The sequence below is a fragment of the Gymnoscopelus microlampas genome (genome assembly GCF_963454915.1).
Source record: "Gymnoscopelus microlampas genome assembly, chromosome: 19".
In the NCBI taxonomy this organism is placed as follows: Eukaryota; Metazoa; Chordata; class Actinopteri; order Myctophiformes; family Myctophidae; genus Gymnoscopelus; species Gymnoscopelus microlampas.
The window spans coordinates 8,244,606-8,269,045 of record NC_139956.1 but is presented as its reverse complement, the minus strand read 5'-3'; the positions used below and the strand labels follow the sequence as shown (position 1 = coordinate 8,269,045).

Here is a 24,440-nt window from a genome sequence, read left to right as displayed (position 1 = left end):
AGAGAGAGAGAGAGAGAGAGAGAGAGAGCTTGACTTGACATTTTCCAAGTATGATAATTTATCCTATCATTTGTTTATTTTTAATCACACTTTATTGAACCTGGCAAGTTATGACGCATTTTTTATTAGCGACATGAGAGATAGCAACACGCACGCGACCCTGACCACACAGAGCAACTTAATTGTTTTTTAACATTTCCAGAGAGAGAGAGATAGAGAGACACGCACGCTTGCGCGCGCACGCACGCACGCACGCACGCACACACACACACACACACACACACACACACACACACACACACACACACACACACACACACACACACACAGAGAGAGGGGGGAGGGGGAGAGAGAGAGAGAGAGAGAGAGAGAGGGGGAGAGAGAGATAGATACACACACACACTCAGAGAGAGAGAGAGAGAGAGAGAGAGAGAGAGAGGAGTGCGTGCTGTAACATAAACCTCTTCATTAGAGCGCCTTTTCGTTGTACCACATCGCTTGCTGCACGGATTTAAAGTGACGTCTCCAAACAGAATAAAACAACAACAGGCTATTTTTTCATCTCAACATGTCTCTGTGTGGACTTTGTGTCTTCCTTGTTTTCTTTCCGTTTATATTGGACTTTAGTAGCGACGCGCTATAGTCCTAACGGAGAGAAGAGTTAGTGGCGTGTGTTCGTGCAGGTGCAGCTACTCGTTTTTAATTCAAACGAAGATAATGTTTTGTCCTATTTGAGATGTATTAAGTAGTAGGTAGTTGGCGATAATATTTATACACATTTATTTGGTGTTGACGAGGAGTGTGTTCTTCAGAGAGAGAGTGAGAGACAACACGTGCACGGGAGAGGAAACGACTACTGCCTAAAGGGACAGATAGAGGACTGTGAGGAGACCAGGAGGACACCAGGAGGAGACAGACAGGAGACCAGGAGGACACCAGGAGGAGACAGACAGAGGACAGTGGAGGTGTATGATACTGGATGGATGCGACAGGCCGTTCAGCTTCATCTCCAGCAGCCATGCAGACTGAGGAGTACGCTGTGAGACGGGACATGCACTTCTACTATGTGGTGAGTGAGAGTGACAATATCAATATGTGTGTGTGTGTGTGTGTGTGTGTGTGTGTGTGTGTGTGTGTGTGTGTGTGTGTGTGCGCGCGCGCGTGCGCGCGTGTTCGTGTGAGAGAGAGTTCCCAATCTGGGACTAATTGCATCAAACCATTCTCTAATTGGGGACAAGCAGGATTTGTGTTTCCCGATTCCACTTTTTGTAAGACAGTTTGCAATGTCCTGAAAAGATTGTGTGTGTGTGTGTGTGTGTGTGTGTGTGTGTGTGTGTGTGTGTGTGTGTGTGTGTGTGTGTGTGTGTGTGTGTGTGTGTGTGTGTGAGCAGAGTGACTCAGAGAGCCTCTGCCTGATGACCAAAAGCCCTAAATGTCTCCCTTGCCAAGGGGGGGTGGATTCCCCTTTTTAGGCCAGTACGTGGTTCTCAACCTTATCAGGCCGCAAACCCCCCAAAATATTCATATTTGAACTGGGGACCCCCTCAATATAATCATATTTGAACTGGGGACCCCCAAAATAATCCCACCCTGACAAGCACTTGGAATTGTAGGAGTTGAGGCATTACATTTAGTTTGACTCGGTTCTACAGGAATATTGTGAAAATAGCTGATCTACAAGTACTACTACGATTGTGAGCACAATCGTTGCCTCTTTCTATGACAATTTGGCCAATGTTTGATCAGTCTTTATTGTATAGTTTGTTGATTACTTAAATTGTCACTTTACTGTCATCATGTGATGTCATGCAATCATGTGGGAACCCACACGTTGAGAACCACTGCTTTTAGGCAATTGGTTAAGATGTTTGTCTTTAGTGTCCCTTTCCTACGCTGGAGACTCAGGTTTGAATGCTCGCCCCCAAAACACGCTCTCCCCCATTTATTCCGCGGACCGCTCGCCCCCAGCAGTTCTTCTATTATTTTATTTGTTTTGTTGAGGCATAGTTTTACTGAGGTTACGTTTAGGAATACCTGGTGGCGACTGTTCCGAGGTCGCCGAATTTGACCCGGGGCGAGCGTGTTTTGGGCCGAGCGTTCTTGTATTTGTTTCCTGTTGGGGTCAAAGGGGGGTGAGGGTAGCAGAGTGGCAGAGCCAATGCCTGATGACCAAAAAGTCTATTATCTCCCTAGCCATGGTTCACATGACGCTCGTCTTTTCTCGCAAGCGTCATGAAAAATAAAAATGCTTTTTATTGAACAATACGGAAGATGCATTTTAACTTGTTACATCCATGGCCGTGGGGTCAGCACTTAATATTTGAAATCTGAACGTTTATGTAGATGTACGGGTTGTAAATGTAGAAATTTCAAAAACCAGGAACAAGTAGAGCCATGACTGTCATGATATGACAGTCATGTTTCAGGGCTAATGTCTCCCCTGATTCCCATTTAGGCTGTGGTTAGGAGGAGATGAGAGAGAATTTTAGTGTCCTTTTCCGTGCGGGTTACACAGGTTAGAAGACTGTATGTGTCCAAGTGAGATTATAGTGATTTTGAAGCCTTGAAGCGTTCATGAGAACAGATACAGTGCATCTAACAACGTTAAGATGACATTCCTCATGGTAATTATGTAATTTCTGTCTCTCAGCTATACTGTAGCTTATCATGTGTTTCGGCTCTTTGATGTCTTGCAGACGTATTGCACCATCACAGAACTCACTGACACTTTGAACTGGACTTTGGAGCAGACTGTATCAGTCGAAACACCAGCTGTAAATTATGTATCGCACACGACTAACATAAACATTCCCTCTTACTTTATTCTAACACTACCACACCAATGGAGAGCACTGCAGCAACACACGCACGCACACACGCACCCACGCACGCACGCGCACACACACACACACACACACACACACACACACACACACACACACACACACACACACACACACACACACACACACACACACACACACACACACACACACACACACACACACACACACACACACACAAACTGGTGGTTGAGCTGTGGTTATTTTGGGTGTTTGAGGTGGTTTATAGCACTGCTGCTGTACAAAGCACCTCTTAAGCCTTTGTGTGGTTCCTTAGAGAGGTTCGATCTTTATTGGTTCTTCAGCTTGGTTTAGGCACCTCTAATGGTTCTAATAACATGATTTGACAAAGGTGCTATATAGCACTTTGTAACCACTTTCAACCTGGTGTCCTATTTTGTGTATGTCATTATAGGCACATTTGTAAAAAAAATAAAAAAAAAGTAAAAGAAGAAAACATTTTCAAAATGTCCCAAAAAGTTTAAAGAAATGTATTTCTTTAAAAAGAAAGAGGAGGTCTGAGCACTGAAATGCTGACATGTTTGGACCGGTTAAGGCATTTTAAAACTAACTCTTTGTTTTAACTCTACCTTCCTCTCCTCCATATTTTTTGAGTGCTCGGATCTCCTCTTTCTTTTTAAGTATATTCCCGCTGATCCTAGAAGCACATTCAACACACCTTTAAAGAGATATAGTTCACCCCCAAAATGACTTTTTTTCTATCGATTACTCACCCCATGGAGACTTGAATTCATGGATATTTTTTGTTTTTTGTCACATTCCTAAGCCAATAATTTGATGACCAGCGGACCGGTAGGCAGCGGTTCCGGTAGGAGACACAAAGGAGACTCTTTGTGTCTCCTACCGGAACCGCTGCCGGTCATCCAATTATTCCTCCTGTGAGCACCCGGTTGTCCTCTGTGTTTTTTCTCTGCAAATGTATTTCTTTCTCTCCAAATTACTAATGAATTGATTACGAGCCAAAGAACACCTTTTAGTGCCTTTTAGCACCATTTTTGTTTCACTTTCTAGCCTACTCCTTAATAACACTGTAGGATGCAGGATGTAAGGACTTGTGTATACATTAATGCAGGATATATACAGGGTGGAGGGACTTCAGTAATGGCTACCACATCATTCTTCACATGCTCTCCCGTCATCGAGGTTATTGTTGCTTCCTTGTAGGGAGTGTTTCCTCTGATGTTTTTTTGTTGGTCAATCTTAAAGCTGTGTGTTGTAATAGTGGAACGTAACAAGCAACCCTCCCTGTGAGAACAAAGAGTGGAGATAGATTACAGTATGAAGCTAAGAACATGGACTTCAAAATATTTCTCCTGTCCTACCAAAGTAACCTTATATGTTACGACCTTATATGGAGTCTAGAGGCTAAGGAGTAACACAGGTAACACAAAAGTGTACATTTATTACTGAGCAAAGTTGCGGTAACAGAAACTGAATACAAATGTCAATATAAATAGGGAAAGGCCCAAGGCCAAACAAACAAAACATTTTCAGATGGGGGGGGTCCGTGGCCATCATTTTGAGGGTCCTTGACACGTAAAAGTTTGAGAACTACTGATCTAGAAGGCACTTGTAGAACTCGGACTCAGGTTTTAAGCGGTTAAAGCTATAAAGTGTGGTGTGTGGACCTACATATCATATACTGTGCCAGGCAGGTTTAGGCACACGCTTACGTTTTATCAGCTCAGTTATATCACCTCACACTGAACCCTGATGAAACCTGAGAGGAATGTGCGATACTCTCACTCTCTCCCAAACTAGTGCAAACTACAGTAACAGGAGAGGAGAGAGAGACTATAGAATTTAGACTTCATTCATTGTCCCCAAAGGGGGGGGGATTCCTTTCCGCAGCACTGGACATATCAGACAAACAGTTCATACGGCACAATAGCACACAATTGCAACAATACAACAATAATAATAACAACATACAAAGAGAGACAGCAATCCAACACTCGGGGGCCTGTTCAGCGAGGCCTGTTGTTAAACTCCTCTATTCTTAGTAAAACAGACCTGAGTTACAGCTGCACTTGTTTTGTGTCTACACCAAATCTCTTTGCCAGAAATAGCCGATCTACAAGATCACAACGCGTTACAACGCGACGTGTTGTGAGCTTGTAGATCGTCTATTTTTTGGCAAATGCCCACCCCCCCCAAGAATAGGCTTGCTAGGGTTCAAGTGGCTACGTTGGACATGGCTGCGGATATCAAGCTTTTCCCAAAACAAGTCCTCCTACACCTCAATGTTCTGCAGTGGTGGATAGTGACTAAGTACATTTACTTGAGTACTGTACTTAAGCACAATTTGGAGGTGTTTTTTATACTTTACTGGAGTATTTCCAATATTTTCAACATTTTTACTTCTACTCCACTACATCTCAGAGGCAAATGTTGCACTTTTTACGCCACTACAATTATTTGAAAACTTTGTAGTTTTAGATTATTATTACAAAACATACAGTAACCACTTCAGCCCTACAGTATATACATTTCGGCCATTTGAAAATAGCTCAATGCATCGTGATGCAACGCATTGTGAGCTTGTAGATCGGCTATTTTCAAAATACGTTTTTTATAACTTGTGAAAACTTTTACTTTTGGTATATTTTGATGCCAATACTTTTACTCAAGTACATTTTTAATTCCGGACTTGTACTTGTAACAGAGTATTTCCACATTGCAGTATTGATACTTTTACTTATATAAATAATAATAATTTAATGACCGGCGGAAAGAGACGCTATTATGTATCCGATAGGAGACTCAAAGGAGGCTCTTTGAGTCTCCTACCGGAGAGACTGTCGCTCATCAAATTATTGGCTTAGGAATGCGACAAAAACAAAAAAGAATCTCCATGAATTCAATGCTTCATGGGTTGTTCAATTGATAGAAAATAAGTCATTTTTTGGGTTGAACTACTCCTTTAAGTAAAGAATGTGTTCTTTTTTCCACCACGGATGTTCTGTACCAGGCCCCGGAGCGGGGCATTAGGGCAAGGTGGTGACTGAGTGGGCGTGTAATGTCCTGCTCTATTGAGATTGAAATGCATGCAGTGGCCTTATTGTGTCGGTCCATTATCTCTGCTGTTAACTTCAAGTTAACATAGAGAGCATGGAGAGCTGGCTGAAAAGCAGCTGGACCTAATTATAACCATTGATTGATTTATTGAATGATGGATTGATTGATTGATTGATTGATTGATTGATTGATTGATTGATTGCAGTGGTGTAAAGTAACTAATTACATTTACTCAAGTACTGTACTTGAGTACGCTTTTGAGGAATTCTAACTTTACTGGAGTTTTTCCCACTTTCAGTACTTTTACTTCTACTCCACTACTGTACATCTCAGAGGCAAATATTGTACTTTTACTCCACTACAATTATTTGAAAACTTCCGTTTCCAGTTACTTTGTAATTATCAATTATTATATTATAAAACATACATCAACCACTATTTTATACATAAGCTATTTGAAAATAGCAGATCTACAAGCTCACAACGCGCCGCATCGCGACGCGTTGTGAGCTTGTAGATCTGCTATTTTCAAACATTTTAGTACTTTTATGTTTGGTACTTTAAGTACATTTTGATGTCAATACTTTTGTACTTTTACTCAAGTAAAGTTTGAATTCTGGACTTTTACTTGTAAAAGAGTATTTCTATATTGCAGTATTGGTATTTTTTACCTTTAAGTAAAGAATTTGAGTACTTTTTCCACCACTGATTGATTGATTGAATACTTTATTAGTCAGGAATGTAAACAGCGCGTGGTACAGTCTGACATTATGGCTAAAAGGATAACACTACAAAAAGTCCTGGAGAAGTACTTGTTTCCATTGTGGTCCTACTGTATGTATTCAATTCATCAACATAGCAATAGTCAGTTCATCAACCTAACAATAGTCACCATCATTTAGTTGAGTTGTAGCAGGTACAATATATTCAGTAGTACCCCTGTTGTTTCTTAAGCTGTCAAGCGTTTTTGTGTTTTATATTTTTGGCATAATGTACTAATAGGCTATTACGTGCATTTTTGTCTGTAAAAAACGTCAATCGATCAATCATCTGTTCTGTGACGTTGGTTGTGGAGAGCTTAATGACCCTGGCAGCACTGTTGGTTTTGCCTGTGAGTGAGTTTGGCCACATAACATGTTGAAGAAGCAGGTGCCTGTACGGAACGATGCAGGAATTGCGAGGAGAGAGAAGAACGGGAGTGGAAATGGTGAAACAAAAAACATATTATGATTTATTAAGGCATCACTGCGCCATTGGAGCACTGAAAAAAGTTGAAGCCAGCAAAACGTTTGATAGCTTCATGTTGCTGGCTTCCATTGACGAGAAGCCTGTTGCTTTGTCACCAGAACGCAGCATCAGCTGGGTTGCAGCTGAGTCTATACTGTCCAGTGTGTCACTGTGAGAACTTTTAAACTGTCAACTATTTGGTTATTGATGAGAACGGGGTGCTGAGGTGAGTGGGGACTAATTCATGTTGCCGACTTAGAGGTGAAGATGGTTGTCCTCCTCACACCAAGGCGAATTGTGCAACCGTGTCGTGTGGGATATGAGCGTCTGCTATACATGTACATCTGCTGCTATGCTCACGCACCTTTATATCTTATCTCAGGTACTTGTGTAAATATGTAGATAACCTTTTTCTCCTCCTCCTCCTCCCCTCCTCTTCTTCTTCCCCTTCTTTTTTTCTATGGAAATAACAATATGATGGGAACTATATGCACGAAAAATAATGTCACCCACTTTTTTACTTCTGTAAACCTGTGATGTGACAATAATTATTATTCTGATTCTGATTCTGATTCTGCCAAATGCCTAAATTGCAAAATTAATTGCAGAATAAATTGCAATTGTGACGGTCCAGGCAGAGTGTTGGCCTGTGAGTATATAGGGAAAGAATGGCTGTCAATGCCTGTCACTGAAACATGTTATAATAATAGGTATCATGTTTTGGAAGAGAGAAAGAGAGGGGGGTTATAGAGGTGCTGAGCACTTCCTCTCCTTTCAAAACGGACACGGCCCATTTCAAACAAACCAGCTTTTTTGTCTTGTCTCCCAGCTCCTCTCTTCTTACCCAGTAAGAACCAGTCCAGTTTAACCAGTTGAATTATATATGGTTGGTTGAGCCTTTTCACAGCAGACATTTTGGACAGGTAAACAAACACAGGTGAAGGTTATTATAACAGAAAGAGTGCGGGAAGTCAGAGCCCTGAATGAGGACCAAAAAACCAAACAATATAAAACAAAAACGGCTTTAAAATCTGTAAGAGAACATTTTTGACTCAAATCTTTGCTTCTGGGGGTCCCTGGAACAAAATATATTCAGATGGGGCTCTGCGGCCAAATACATTATACAAATACAATAATTCTGGGGGTCCTTGACATGAAAAAGTTTGAGAACCACTGATATAGCAAGCAACATACATTGTTTTTTCAGAAAGCCTAGTGTGTGTGTGTGTGTGTGTGTGTGTGTGTGTGTGTGTGTGTGTGTGTGTGTGTGTGTGTGTGTGTGCGGTCACTCAAACAGACAGTGACACTGGGTGTGTTGGGTGCGTATTACTTTACTACTGTCAGAATTGGAGCAGATGGGGTCGTCTATATTTAGTAACATTGTGATAAACAGCCACAGAGTTTCAGGAAGTGACAGTTACGTGGAGAGTATCACATAAAATGGTGGCTTGTGTTTCAAACTTTCAACACATTGTTATTGTGGTCTTTTTTGTGAATTGATGGATGACGTGGGTCGGTGTGTGTGTGTGTGTGTGTGTGTGTGTGAGGTAGGGCTTAGGGTTAGGAATAGGCATTTAAGGGTCGGTTTACGGCTTAGTGTTGGAGTTAATAGGAAAAAGGGCCCTTCGGGCGTTTGGCCCGGCCTACCTGAAAGGCCCCCCGCATTCTCCCCCAACCCCCAGCCCCTACTCCCCCACCCCCCATACCACCGTAAACTCCCCCCATTCTCCCTCCCCTCCCCACACACACTGATTTATACTTAGTTGCATGCCGGTATCGTGCACCCAAAAATAGCAGATCTACAAGTAACTAAGTAAAGTTTAAGACAATCAGAATCACAAAGTGCTTCACAACAATAAAAGTAGAACATGTCAATAAAATAAGAAGAGGAAAAAATAAAACAATCGCGATTTAACCAATCAGCCGGTGAAATAAAAAAATCTATACGGTAAATGTTACACAAGCTGCCAACACATCGTGGCTTAACATTCAGTGTGTGAGGCTTGGGAGGGTGAGGGTTAAAAATGATAAAGGAATTGGGAAAAATTGGATTGATAAAATTGCTGTCCTAATTTCCTCTCTGTAATACCAGTGTGTTGTGTGTCTGTGACTCTAAGATCAAGTCTTTCTTTCTTTCTTTCTTTCTTTCTTTCTTTCTTCCTACAGTATGTCTCTCTCTCTCTCTGTCAGATATTACCATTCCAATCTCAAGTTCCTTTCACTCTTATTATCACAATCTATCCTATAACTCCTTCAGGTACCTCACTCTTTCTTTTCCTCATCCCACCTCTGCCTCCAATGTCTCATTATTTCATCTCTCTCTCTCTCTCTCTCTCTCTCTCTCTCTCTCTCTCTCTCTCTCTCTCTCTCTCTCTCTCTCTCTCTCTCTCTCTCTCTCTCTCTCTCTCTCTCTCTCTCTCTGAGCTGGTAGAGCCCTTAAGGCCTGGACAGAAGAAGCCGTCTTGTCCTGACTGATTGTGTGACTGCGCCGGGAGATGATGAGATATGGCGACCTTCTCACGGGCTGGCGGTCAGCTGATAGAGCTGCTCTGCGCCTGCTTGAGAGGAAATAACTCTCCTTATTTTAAAACATGGGAAAACCCCAAAAAACAAAATATGCGATTGACTTATTTCCCACTGCCAGTAAATGAGTACGTCTTTCCTCTTGTTGTTTCTGGTGTATCACGTTCGACCCAGATCATTATGAAGCACAGAACCTGTTACCGGAATGATGTCCATCATCACAAATAAAAGAAGAAAGAAGGTGTTGTCGGGCCCGTTTGCCCGACAACACCGTGGTATGTTCATGCATACCACGCAGGGACGTGCACAGACCAGGAGTGCCCTTTTGAAAGGGCCTTTTTTGTCCAGTTTACAGCAGGGGTCTTCAACAGGGGGTCCGGGACCCCTAGGGGGTCCTCAGAGTTACTACAGGGGGTCCGCCAAATCTTTATGTGATATGATTTTTCTTTTTACCATAACCACTCGAAACCTAGCATCCCTTTTCTGAGGAGAACTTTAGCCAAAAATAGCAGATCTACAAGCCCACAACGCCTCGCGCTGCGAGGCGTTGTGGGCTTGTAGATCGGCTATTTTTGGCAAAGAGGTATAGGTGTAGAGGGAAAAAAGAGCAGACCAAGTGAACAAAAAAAAGTATAATTTACTTGAGCAGCTGCCCCTCAAAATGTCTGTGCACGCCACTGATACCACGTCACCGGAGAGCCAGCTTTGACCAAACCTTTACCCCTCCTCTCTCCCTCCTCCTCTTCACTACCCCACGTCTATCGACGGGCTCTACCGGTCGGCCCAACGACAGAACCTGCTCGGTTTGTCATCGACGGTAATCTGCGAGTCCCGACCCGGCGACACAGTGCTATCCAACGCAGAGTCGGCCCAAAATCGGTGCGTTGGAGAGAGCTGCCTTTAAGGGTTGGAAGGGCTGTTCCTCAATCAATCACATCTGCTGAATCAGTCGACTGCTTCAAGCAGCGCCTGACACCACCTTCATGAGGGAGCCTTTGTTTTCTGGGCTTCCATGTTGGCTGTGTTCACTTTCTCTGTGTGTTTTGCTTAATATACACATTTTGTTTAGATCTGTTTTGTCTCTTCCTTTAGGTGTTTGTATCTCACCGTTTCGTTACGTGAAGCACTTTGTAAATGGATGTTTGAAACCCTAGCGTCCCTATACTCTGGGCATATATCATAACAGCCGAAAATAGGCGTACATTTGTGAGCTTGTAGATACATACATACATTAGCCATACATAGATACATATATACAAAGTATAGAGGGTTTAAGTGTTTTTAAAAAGTGCTATGTAAAGAGTGCTATGTAAAAAAAATCTCACTCTCCCTCTTGGAACTTGGAAGTACTTTACTGAGCTCAGTTTGATTAATGTTCTTGTAATGGGGCTCTCACACACACACACACACACACACACACACACACACACACACACACACACACACACACACACACACACACACACACACACACACACACACACACACACACACGCACATATATCTTTTCCTGTCTCTGCGTTCTTGTCTGTTTGATTTGCGAGTCCTAAGGCTTGGAACTTCCATTTGGCTCCGCACTTCCAGGGATGGTCCAAGTTCCACGCGAGCTCCGTCCCATGCGCGTCTCTGCAGATTTTCACATGTCCGCCTCACAACACAGCAATAGGACGCAGGGTAAATTATGTGAAATAGCCCTTTAAATGCGTACTGTTTATGTTCTGTCTGTCTGTCTGTCTGTCTGTCTGTCTGTCTGTCTGTCTGTGCACAAGCTTGTGTGTGTGAACCTGTGTGGCTCATATGAAAATCGATGATTCGCAGCACCCGGTGTACATGCACATCATGTGAATGAGTGTCCATATACAAATGCATGTTTACGCACAGGTGTGCGGCTCATGCATGAGCACATGTGCAAACATGCGCCCATGTGTGTGTGTGCACACCGTTTTGGCGCGGTGTTGTGTGTGCGCGTTGGCGCTGGTTAGAATGTTGCCTAACCTCTTGGATGGGAGGAAGAGGATGATGAGGAGAGAAGGAGAAGAACAGATTCAGAGTAGGCCTGTCACTATTGTGACATCGTGTAATCGCAATTATTTTTGCATAGTTGTCGTTTCCATGCTGAAAATCATTCATATATTTGCAAAACAATAAATAAAATGTGGAACTAGCAGATCTACAAGCTCATGAGCTTGTATATCGGCTATGTCCACTTTTAATGTTTTTTTTTTAAGTATTAAGTTTTTAAATATGTCAGTCTATTTCTTTGTATATTTAGGTTAGTTGTCATATCTGCCCTGTGTAACTTCAAAGCCTAAAAGCAAAAAAAAAAAAAAAAATCATTCATATATTCCAACGACAAAAAGACAATTAAATTGTTAATCGTAATTATTTGTGACAATTAATCGTCATGTAAAATGACATAAAATCGCAATTATTTGTGTGACAATTAATCGTGTATCTACATTAATCGTGTATTTACATGAATCATGTCGTAAATGGTGACAGCCCTATTACAGTGAAAGGAGAGACGGGTCAGAGAGAGGCGATGTTCCCAGCGTTGGGTGTGTTTGGGCGGACATGGGAACTGACCCCACCGCACGCGTCTCTACTTTGTTACATCTCCACTTTCCCTGCACTCTGAGGAGAAGACGGCGAGTGTTGACGTTCCCAAAGATCATGTTGTGGTTTAGGTGAGACCCCCGCCACTGCGCCCGACTCTGGAGCCACACGGAACGGAACCCCGCTGGCTGCAGGATCAAATCCCACCGTAGTAACAGATTGTAGAACCTGACCTATGCCAGATGTCTGGGTTCCATCCCCATTTTGGACAGTCCTATAGAAGACTACCAATTACCAAGTGAAATCTTAACTTAGATTTGATTAGAGTTGCTATTTGAGAGCATTAAACTTAACTCATTGACTGCAAGAGTTAAAACATCGTCTATAGCTGCCCTTGCCAGCGATTCCGAGCGTTTTTGCTTACCCCGCCGATTGCCTTAAGACCGGGGACACATCTGCGTCTCATTCTAAGATTTCTTTGGGCTATTCAAAAATAGCAGATCTACAAGCTCATAGCGCGGCACCGAGTGCCGCGCTACGAGCTTGTAGATCTGCTATTTTTGAAAAATCTTGAAAAAATATTTTCCAGATTTTTTTCAAAAAACTGTTGAGATTTAGATTTTTTTTAAGAATCGCCTCAGGTCTTAATGGGTTAAAAGACGTAGCCGAGTCTCAGACGGGGCTGGGTTTGTAACTTGTGATCACATTATTTCTGGGTCTGCTGTTCTCCAGAAGTCATAGGATCACTCATAGGTTGGCGAACACCGCCCTCTAGCGTAAACCATTGAAAACACAAAAAAAAAAAACACACTTGTCAATTTGTCAATGGCAGGCTGAGCCTCGGGCCAATCATTTTTTGTATTAAAGTTCTATATATGAAAAGAACATTTAACCTTATTTATACAATGAAAAAGCAAACTGTTCTTTATTGTATTAATAATAATCTCTATTCAAAAGTTTTCAAATAGCAGATCTACAAATGAAAACGCATCACACGTGACAAATTGTGAGCTTGTACTGTAGAGAGGCAGTTTTAACGACATGCCCAAAATAGGGAAAGCCATGCTGAAAGTAGTAAGAAACATTGGACAGCAGATCTACAAGTTCACAACACATTGCCATGCGACGTGTCGCCACCACTGACTGTACAATAATAATACAGGGCTTCCTGCGTCTTGATTATTCCAGGATTCATGGCTATAGAGTGTTGGTTCAGTAACGGGTCTCCCTGTCTCTCCAGCTCTTCAGTAAACAGAAGTTTCAGGTTAATCAGGATAGAGAACTCATACAGGATACAGAATAAACAATAGTTACTTAAGTGATGACACAAAGAAATGGGACAGACAACATTGAAACACTCGAAAATGTAATCTTAGAAATGGGTACTCTCTCCTGATTGGCTGAAATTGTCAACCCACCTGAAAATGTAATTACATCTGGAGAGACAGGGAGACCCCTGTTGCTGAACAAACACTCTATACATAGTAATTATCACGATCACAATATAGAGCTTTAACCTTTTAACAAATAACGTTTTGTTTTACTTTTAACCAAAAAAAAAAATCACTTACCCTACCTCGGAATAACATTGCGTTATTGGTTCTAAATATCAGTTTTCCATATATTTTGGGTTAACCCATTAAGACCGGGAACGCATCAGTGTCATTTTAGATTTCTTTGGCTATTCAAAAATAGCAGATATACAAGCTCATAAAAAAGGAAAACAAAATCTAAATTTCAAAATCAAAAAACTGTTAGGATTTAGAAAACATTTTTAAGAATCGCCTCAGGTCTTAATGGGTTAATTGCCCAGCCCTATATGAGTGATATATGGGTCTGGATCTGATCAGAATGTTGTTAGGTTAGGGAGGTTAAGAAGACTCCCTGCCTGTGGAAGCACACTGACCCCCTGCTGGTTTCAGGATCAGCTCCTCTGGCAGCACACTGCTCTTGTGTTTGTTTCATTTTGTTCTCGTCTCACTCTCAGCTTTCACTACTGTCTCACAGAATGAAGAAAACAAACGCTGATGTTAACGTTCCCACAGATGGTGCAGCGCTTAGCGGAGAGTGGTGAGCTCTCCTTTTACAAAACAGAGCTGTGTGTGTGTGTGTGTGTGTGTGTGTGTGTGTGTGTGTGTGTGCGCGCGTGAGCGTGTTCACTGTCGGAGCATGCATGCTGTTGCAGGTATGGCCTTTAGTTTCTGCTCATTCTAAAGCAAAGTGACACTTTAGTAGAGGTTTGGTTTGTGTAGTTAGCTTGCCATGATGATAGTTATTACCTTGATTAGAAATTGATATTCCAAAATAGTCTCCTCTTTGACTTACGTTGCACTGTGAAACAGGTCTCAATGTCACTCTTTTAGCACACACAAGAACAAAAATAAAGCATATTTTGCCAGTATATATAACATCACAAAACCCATTGTGGCATTTTATTTATAGTTTTTAAATAAAAATGTCAACTCTGTTGATTTTTATCTCTGTGGAACTTCTTAATTCAAATTGCAAAATCAACATGAAATGGACATTTTGGAGGATATTTTGGAATGGAGCTACTATTAAACATATCTCACCAGTATTTGGAGTTACATTATGGCAAGGTGACTACACAACCCAAAGCTCTTCTACAGTGGCCTCATTTTGCTACACACACACACACACACACACACACACACACACACACACACACACACACACACACACACACACACACACACACACACACACACACACACACACACACACACACACTGAAAGCATTGGAGACCTTTACATAAATAACACGTGTGTGTTGTTGTATATTTGTATCATGTGTTTCACTATGTCTTTGCACACGTGCATAGATGCCTTTAGCATGTCCACGTAACTACACAGGACATCGATGTGGTCACATTAGTGTGTGTGTGCGTGCGCGTGCATGTTTGTGTGTGTGTGTGGGGGCTCTTGTTTATGTAGATGCCTTAAGGGTGACTGATGTAGGTTACTTAAACGTGTTCTCTTTGTGTGTGTGCAACTGTGCGTTAAATGCCATCAGAATGTCCTCTGAAGGGCGCTCTGATGGCAGAGCAGAATCCTCAGTGTTAATTGAACTCCGAAGAGTTAACGAATGGAGTCAAATAGACCTGTAGCCTACGGGTCCATTTGGTTCCATTTGCACTCTCTTCAGAGTTAACCCATTAACTCTTTAACTGCCAGTGAGTTAAATCATCGTCTATAGCTGCCCTTTCCAACGATTTTGAGCGTTTTTACTAACCTATCGACACCCAATATGATATGTATTTGGCCGCGGACCCCCATCTGAAAATGTTTTGAGCCATGGACCCTCATGAGAAGATGTGTGTTTTCAATAAATCCAAATTATTCAACACTTTCAAGATTTTGAAAAAAAAATTGAAAAATAGCAGATGTGCAAGCTCTGTGAGGTTGTATATCTGCTATTTCTGAATAGCCAACACTAAAATCTAAAACACAAAACACTTTCACGGTTTTAATGGGTCAAATTAACCACTCAAACTCTCTATACTTAGTCAACTGGACCTGACTTGGCTCTGTACTTGGACCTTTTTTTCGGTCTACACCAAATCTCCAAAAATAGCCGATCTACAAGCTGCAGATCTGCTAATGCCCCCCTGGGGTTCGAGTGGTCAACTGAGGATGGTGCAGTAATGTTTGCAGTTATATAATGAGCGTAGCCGCGTGTAATTGCAGCTGTTAGTGCACACTGCATAACTCCAGATGTCCTCAGCCTCCTCGGCTGGTGGGAAGAACTCGGTGTCACGACCCTTCGGTGGTAATTCGCGGTCACATGAGGGCGTTTAACCCGTTCAGACCGGGGACGCATCTGTGTAACCACTTTATCCATGTTTTACACTTTGGCTATACAAAAAAATAGCAGATGTACAAGCTCATAGCGCGGCGGATTGAAATATCGTGGACATTTTGTGCAAATATTTTAATATATATATATTTTTAACATTTTTAACTCAAATCTTTGCTTCTGGGCGGTCCCTGGAACTAAATATGTTGAGATGGGGGTCCGCGGCCAAATACATTTTTTTGGGGGGTCCTTGACATGAAAAAGTTTCAGAACCACTGATATAGAAACATACGTTTTTCCAAAAAAACTGTAGGATTTAGAAGACATTTGTAGAATCCTCAGAAGCAAAGATTTGAGTTACAAATGTTTGCTTTAAAACATATATATATTGAAAGATTTGCTCAAATTTTTACGATTTTTCTAAAATAGCAGCACTACGAGCTTGTAGATCTGTTATTTTTGAATAGCCAAAAGAAATCAAAAACTAAATTAACTTCCCGGGTCTTAATGGGTTAATCCAGTGACCTACAGCGAGTCCACCAGTAAATCCTCCCCATCGCAGCCACTATAGTCTGCATATCCACCAGTAAAATGCTAATGAAAAATGATTAACATGCTCAGCTGCTGGGAGTTATTGGAGGTAATGAACTGCCAGTGAGACTTTGCATCAAAGGACATTTTAGCCCAGAGAAAAATCTTATTCGGAACACATGCGTAGAATTAAAGAAGAATATCAAATTCCCCCCAAAATGTTCCATCTAGACAAACAACCCACGTTGGTATTGGGGGAGAGCTGGAATGGATTTTCTGAAGTAATAAATGGAAATCGTATCTGTCTCGGTGGAAACCTTGTATGTCCAACACTTTTGATACTTTGGTGTGACACAGCAGTATGATCTAGTAGGGCTTTGATTTATGAAAAATGGAACGTTGTCACATGTTATAAGGTCTGGTTTACGCTTCTCGTGGTCTTGTGTGGTCTTAACGCTACGGACAGTGCTCACGGTCCCTGAACGCCACGTCGTATCAGAATCAGTTTGATTTGTCACATCACAGTCTTACAGGTAACACAGTGGGTGAAATCATTGGTGGAAAAAGTACTCATATGTTTTACTTAAGTAAAAGTATCAATACCGCAATGTAGAAATACTCTGTTACAAGTAAAAGTCCATAATACAAAATTGACTTAAGTAAAAGTACAAAAGTATTGGTATCAAAATATACTTAAAGTACAAAAGTAAAAGTACTCATTGTGTACTCCCACACACAATGAGTACTCCCATTTCACAAGTTTTCAAATAAAAAACATCTTTTGAAAATAGCAGATCTGCTATTTTCAAATGGTCGAAACATAGGGCGGAAGTGGTTAATGTATGTTTTGTAATAATAATCAATTCCGAGAGAAGATAGAGAATGGAGGTAAGGTAGAGTGAGAGGAAAGGGAAAGAGATGGAAAACAGATTAGATAGGACAAATAAAGATATATACATACAGATAGCGCATGTGAAAGCAGATATATACATGATATTTAGGACGTTTGCCTCATATGCAGACGTGTGTGTTGAATGGAGTGATGGACTTCATGATCACGTATAGCAACGAATGCCCACTTCTTATGTGGAAAATATCGAATGTTATTACACGGCTTGGTTTAATGCTCGATTCTGATTGGTCAGTCATCGGTCATTATTTCTGGATAATGACCGATGAGCTCTATAACGGACCGCTGTGTAATCAGAGACTCAGAGCACCTGCTCATGTCGACCTGCGCTGCTTGGTCTTATGCTTTATTTATGACAGCCATGTAAACAAACAAACAATGTCATTTACAACTAAACGTTGCTCTCAAGAATGTTTTTGAAAACATTTGAAGTGAGAAATAGACGATGCAATAACCAAAAAGTTATTCTATTTGATCCAATGCACTTCCTTGTTTATCGGCGGTATTTAGAATGGGGGGCGAGTGTGTTTTGGGGCGCGTTTTCCGGTTACCTTGTAGAATACTGTCATTTGTTTTCCGAGGCGAACTTGTCCGCCCAGCCCAATACTTATGGAATACTTGCATTGCCGTAAGCAAGGAAATACTTTGTTTTGTTGTTACTTTTAGGTAAATGTATTTATGTATTTATTAAGTAGCCGTGTAATAAGCGGGATAATGCATGGGGAGGTGGTCATTATTGAAATTTAAAGCCCTTCAGGGTGGTTATGCCTAATCACCCTGTCGGGCTTCAAATTTCAATAATGACCACCTCCCCATGCATTATCCCTTGCATATCTAATGTTGCCGGCCACCACAACGTCTATAATATCAACTTAAATGCAAGCGGCATGTTAAAGGGAAAACGCGGTTTAGTATTCTACATGAATCCCAGCATAGTTTCACTTACGTTTCAATGGTTTGACTTTTAAAACGAACGAAAGGCTTTGCTCTGAAATCGTAGCTGCTAAAAAGACAATCAGAAAACCACACGGCTGTGGAAAACATTTCTCCAAATACAGACAACTCATGTATAACTTCATTTTAGACACTTGTTCGCGCTGGTCTTGATCATTATTTGTTTGTCAAGAGTGCCGTATGAATGCGGTTTTCAGGGCCTGTGGGAAGGTGAACATGAGAGGAGAGATGTGTTGACAATTAACAAGATCTTGAGGACATTTAATTTGAATATCAAGCCAGGGTTTCAGATGTTACATAATGTCCTCCATGTTTTTTCATGGTTGATGGGATGAAATCGTGTCATGGTACTTGAATTAGTTTTTGATTGGACACACATACTGTACCCGATATAGATGCGCCGAGTGCTTGTCTAATTTTCTGAATTTTTCTAATGTCGGTCAGCTGGTGGATCGCTGGTTGTAACGAGCTGGCAATGACTATCGGTCATATTTCAAACTGGCACTGTTATCCAGAGTGGAAAAACAAGCTTAACTTACATTAAACTCGACCAAATTACAAGCAGCTGAATCCGTTTCACGACTGAATCACGATGACTAATATCAATCAGCTGGTGTGAGTTATATGTTAATAATGAGCAGTCAGTTGTGATTTAGATGTCAAGTTTAATTTTGCATCATAATGGGAGCCCAACATCAGGTCTCCCTGACTGTCTCTCCAGCTCCTTTAATGAACAGAAAATACGTTTTCAGTTCGGTTGCCAAATTCATACAATCAGGAGATTAGGCCTACCCATTTATTAGCTTCAATTTTATATTGTTCGAGTTCCAATTTTCCAATTCTGTATGAGTTCTCTCTTCTGATTGGATAAAATTGGTATCCCGACCTGAAAACGCATTTTCTGTTGACTTACAGTAAGAGCTGGAGAGACTCCTGTTACTGAACAAACACTCTATAGCAATGATTACTCTCAGAATATAAAACAGTTTAACACTGTTTTAACAACAAAATATCACTTACCCTGTCTTTAAATGTTCTTTACGTTGAAGTTTAAAAAATATATTAGTGTTTATTTTTATTTATTTGTTATTCTAGACCATACCCGTCGGGGGATATGAGCACCCAAAGTATGATTTTGGGGACGCACCCACTTATTTCATGCACATGATTTGGCCACCTGGTTGCCATGCAGCGACCACAAATGTGCATGCGCACGTACGTGGCTGCGCGTGCATGCGCACGTACGTGGCTGCGCGTGCATGCATGTGCACTTGGCCACGCATGCGCAGTAATATAAGTTAAATGTTCTCAGATAAAAACTAATCAAATGAGACAAATTAAATTCTCTTTTTTGACAAAATATTGGACAAAACATTGGTAATCGGTGGTCTAGCATCGGGACTCAAAACTCTGGCATGGGTCAGGCTCCAATCATAATAGAGACTTCATGCTAGGCTGTAATCACCATCAATTTATTGGTTGAGCCTTCAGGCCTAATAACCTAATAACAAGATCTAATTCAGAACATGTTTTTGAGGAGGAATTTAATTTGAACACGACCGGGCCATGAGTCAAACATTAATTCCCGCAGTCTCCATGCCTCAGAAACAAATTACTGTTTGTGTCAGCTGGTGTCATTTAGCAGTGTTAGTGAACTGTCAGATGCAGTTTACGTGCATTATGTTTGGCCTTTAAATGGATTGTTCTTGTCCAGAGTGACTTGAAACCCTGAGTGCAACAGGAGAGAGAGAATACATTCCCTGACCTTAAACATTACTGTGGTGTGTGCGTGCGTATGTATGTTGGTACTTTCGCTACTTCATATGTATTTGTACCTATATGTATATCACACTTGCCATATTTATATCTGACCAGGTTTATTTCTCCATTTCATTCCACCTTTATTGAAACTGTGACATGGGACATGGCAGCTCCGGTAGGAGACTCAAAGTGTCAACTTTGAGTCTCCTACCGGAGACGTTAGCATCTTTTCGCCGGTCATCAAATTATTGGCTTAGGAATGCGACAAAAACAAAAGCATCTCCATGAATTCAAGGCTCATGGGGTGTGTAATTGATAGAAAAGTATTTTTTTGGGTGAACTATCTCTTTAAACCTGTGATGTGACGTGACAATAAAGTTGAGTTGAGTTGATGTACGCAAGGGACTTACGGGATACAGACCAGTATGGAATCCATATTCCTGTGTGTGTGCGTGTGCGTGTGCGTGCGTGCGTAGTGACCTGGGAGGACCATGGTAGAGTTACGACAGGAAAACCTCAGGATTCTTACCCCAGAAGCCAGTGGGTACCAGTCTCCATGTACAGTACAATAAATCTGAGCTGACACTCACTCCACTGGAAATATCTGTCTGTCTGTGTGTGTGTGATTGATGGAGACAGTTTACACATATTTATTGCTGTTCATATATTGTATTTGACAGTTTGTAATGATAATCATAATCTTGTTCCATGGCAACAAAGCATGCTGACATGAGCATGCCCTCAGAGAGAGAGACACACACACACACACACACACACACACACACACACACACACACACACACACACACACACACACACACACACACACACACACACACACACACACACACACACACACACACACACACACACACACACACACACACACGCATGCACACGCACACGGAGAGAGAGAGAGAGCTATGTGTATATAACTATTTGCAACATCAAATGAACTTACTGGTTTTGTATAAGCTAGTTCTTCTAAGTTGATGTAACACAGCTCTGTGTTTACACACGTATCATTCCCTTTTAATTGTACATACATTTCAGCTTTGATTGTTTCATTTGACACTTGCTTTGGCAGTGTAATTAAACATCATGTTTAAACTCATGCCGAGAGAGGTCCTTTGAAGAGAGAGAGAGAGAGAGAGAGAGAGAGAGAGAGAGAGAGAGAGAGAGAGAGAGAGAGAGAGAGAGAGAGAGAGAGAGAGAGAGAGAGAGAGAGAGAGAGAGAGAGAGAGAGAGAGAGAGAGAGAGAGAGAGAGAGAGAGAGAGAGAGAGAGAGAGAGAGAGAGAGACAAAAGAGAGAAGCTACTGGTTTGTCTTTCTGTGTCTGTCTGCCTCTAATAATGTCACAATTCATCATCAGCACCACACTTTGTATGCACTCTGCCAGAGAAGTACCTCCACTAATCACGGTCTAATCTAAGGCACTAATCTAAGGCACTCTTCTGGCCAGACAGTTTAAAAAGCTTTATTGAGTGTCTATTTCATATTGTAAATATGGTTTAGAACCACTGCGCATAGATGACTGACGTCACAGATGACTGACGGTCACAGGCTGGCCAACGTGGAAGGTCTGAGATCCACGCCGTTTCTACGTGGATCGTCTGATCGTCCACATCATCATCATCATCATCTCCTCGCTGTTATTTCATCCGTCCGCGTCTCGTCTCGTCTCGTCTCGGTGTCTCTCAGTGTGTGTGAGACTGGAACATGATGACTGACTGTGATGAGTGTGGCTGATTTATACTGTCTGTGAGGACTGGTAGAACATTCTAGACCACAGCCTCTCTCTATCTCTCTCTCTTTCTCTCTCCCTCTCTCTCGCAAAAAGAACTGCTTCCCCGCTGTCACTCTGGTCTGTGTGCGTATCACCAGCTCTTCATTGAGACATTTCCATTTGCTACTCACTCATCAGTCATTGTGCTTTTTGGCGTCGGGTTTATATTTTTCTAGTGGAAGCTGTGGTAAGCTTAACCGCTTAAGCCTGTTGAAAAAATTGCAACGCTCACAACGTTTGGGTCATGTAGGTACGTTTGCCATGATGTAACTACTAGGTATTGGCATGATATCTTCAATAGTAGCACTTTCATCAGTGCTTGTCTCCACCAGGCCGAAAGGCATGGCCGAGACTATGTTTTGCACTCCATCCGTCCGTGTGTCCGTCTGTGGACGGCTAATCTCCGGCACCGTTGGCTGGAGCTCGCAGCGAAACTGTGCACACACACTCGCTGGATGCCAGGGCAAAACCTCTGCCCCACATTTTTCACATGGGCCTGTTATAGCGCCACCAGGAGGCCTCCAAACATCACGCAAATCTGAACACATTATCTCTAAATAGACATTACACAAAAACGGGTCTTTCATATTTTTCATATTCCATCCTGATAAGAATGCCATCCAAAGTTTGCAAGATTGCCACGTTTTGAACAAAATGCCTCAAATCATGAACACAGCGTGCGATTTCTGTGAAAGTTTGCACGCACATTCCCATTAGGCAGAGGAAGTTTTCAAATCAGCCTCATGGTAACAGGACGATTGGTGTTTTTACCTATACAGTAACTGCACCGATCTGTGTAAAACTTTGTTTGCACACCCCCTAGATGCCAAGGAAAAACCTTTGCCCTGCATTTTTCACATCCACCTTTTATAGTGCCACCAGGAGACCGACTAATGTTGAACACATTTTTGGATATTACTCCTTCAGATTTTACAGCAAGTACAATTATACAAGCAAAGCTAAAAGGATAAAAGGATGCTAAAAGGATGACAAAATGATACAAACAATTGTTTCCATCAAGCACACATTTGTGCAGGGCAACCTTCACATGTAGTGCTGTAATATTTGACCAGGAGTATCTGTACTTCTTTGACTCCAGTACAGGGGTTGAGTACTTTGTCCACGTCTTAAGACATGTACTTTGTTGTACAACAAATAGCAAAAGAAAATGCTGATCTACAAGCTCACATTGTGACACGTGGTGAGCTTTTAGATCTCAGAAATGTATTGACACATTTAGAACATTTTTTAAATGTTTTAAAAACTCTGTACCCAAAATAGGGATGTCATGGTTAATGTGGCTGAGGAAGATTTAGTGTGGAACTTGAAGTCAGTCCAGAAAGACTGCACTTAATGTGGCTTAGTGGCGTTACGAAAGCTGTGGGCAACTTGTCAGAAACTAAGAGGGGAAGATGAGGGAACTTATGAGCAATGCATTCTGGGAGAGCACGTGGAGCATTTACTTAAGTACTGTACTTAAGTAAGATTTTGAGGTATTTCCTCATGTTTCCAATTTCCAATACTTTTACTTCTACTCCACTACATCTCAGAGGCAAATATTGTACTTTTACTCCACTACAATTATTTGAAAACTTTACTTACTAGTTACTTTTTAGTTTTTGATTATTATTACAAAACATACAATAACCACTTGAAGCCTATACATTTCGGCCATTTGAAAATAGCCGATGTACAAGTGTGTGTGTGTGTGTGTGTGTGTGTGTGTGTGTGTGTGTGTGTGTGTGTGTGTGTGTGTGTGTGTGTGTGTGTGTGTGTGTGTGTGTGTGTGTGTGTGTGTGTGTGTGTGTGTGTGTGTACTGTATGTATCTATGTGAGGACCTGATGTCCTCACTGACACAGATGAGGAAACACGTGGAAATGTGAGTTATGAAACTGCAACCCCCCCTTGTGATTTGGTAGATGTGGTCCTTATACCCACTGTTCCAACTCACCCGACACTAAATACTTTGTTCATCCACGCAAATGTAAAAAAAATACACATTATAGTTGGTTCACAGCACTTCCCTTTCTTGTACGATTGAGTGCTACTGTATCTCGTTATTTGTTTGTCGATTGCCCCCTCCCCTCCCCTCCCCTCCCCCACCCCTATTAACCCATTAAGACTGTGTCATTTTTAGATTTCTTTGGCTATTCAAAAATAGCAGATATACTGTACAAGCTCATGCCGCGCCATGAGCTTGTAGATTTGTTATCTTTGAAAAAAATAATCGTGAAAATTGGTGCAAATCTTTGAGTGCATACATTTTTTAACTCAAATGTTCGCTTCGGGTGGAAGGAATTTTGAGATGGAGGGGTCCGTGGCCCAATACATATAATTTGGGGGTCCTTGGCATGAAAAAAAAAGCTTGAGAACCACTGATATACAGCAACATATATAGCAACATTAGGATTTAGAATACATTTTGTAGAATCCCCCAGAAGCAAAGATTTGAGTTACAAATATTCACTTTAAAAAAAAAATATATATATTCA

At 41.6% G+C, this 24,440-nt stretch overlaps 1 protein-coding gene across 1 annotated transcript in view; it reads left to right on the top strand.

The window, feature by feature from the left end:
- Window positions 1-485: 485 nt before the first annotated feature.
- arhgap36 (Rho GTPase activating protein 36) overlaps window positions 486-24,440 on the top strand; it is a 104,253-nt gene continuing 80,298 nt past the window's right edge. Inside the window, exon 1 of the mRNA XM_084043499.1 lies at window positions 486-1,069. Coding sequence (XP_083899625.1) covers window positions 980-1,069 — 90 coding nt within the window. The 5' untranslated portion in view covers window positions 486-979. The remainder of the gene's footprint in view (window positions 1,070-24,440) is intronic.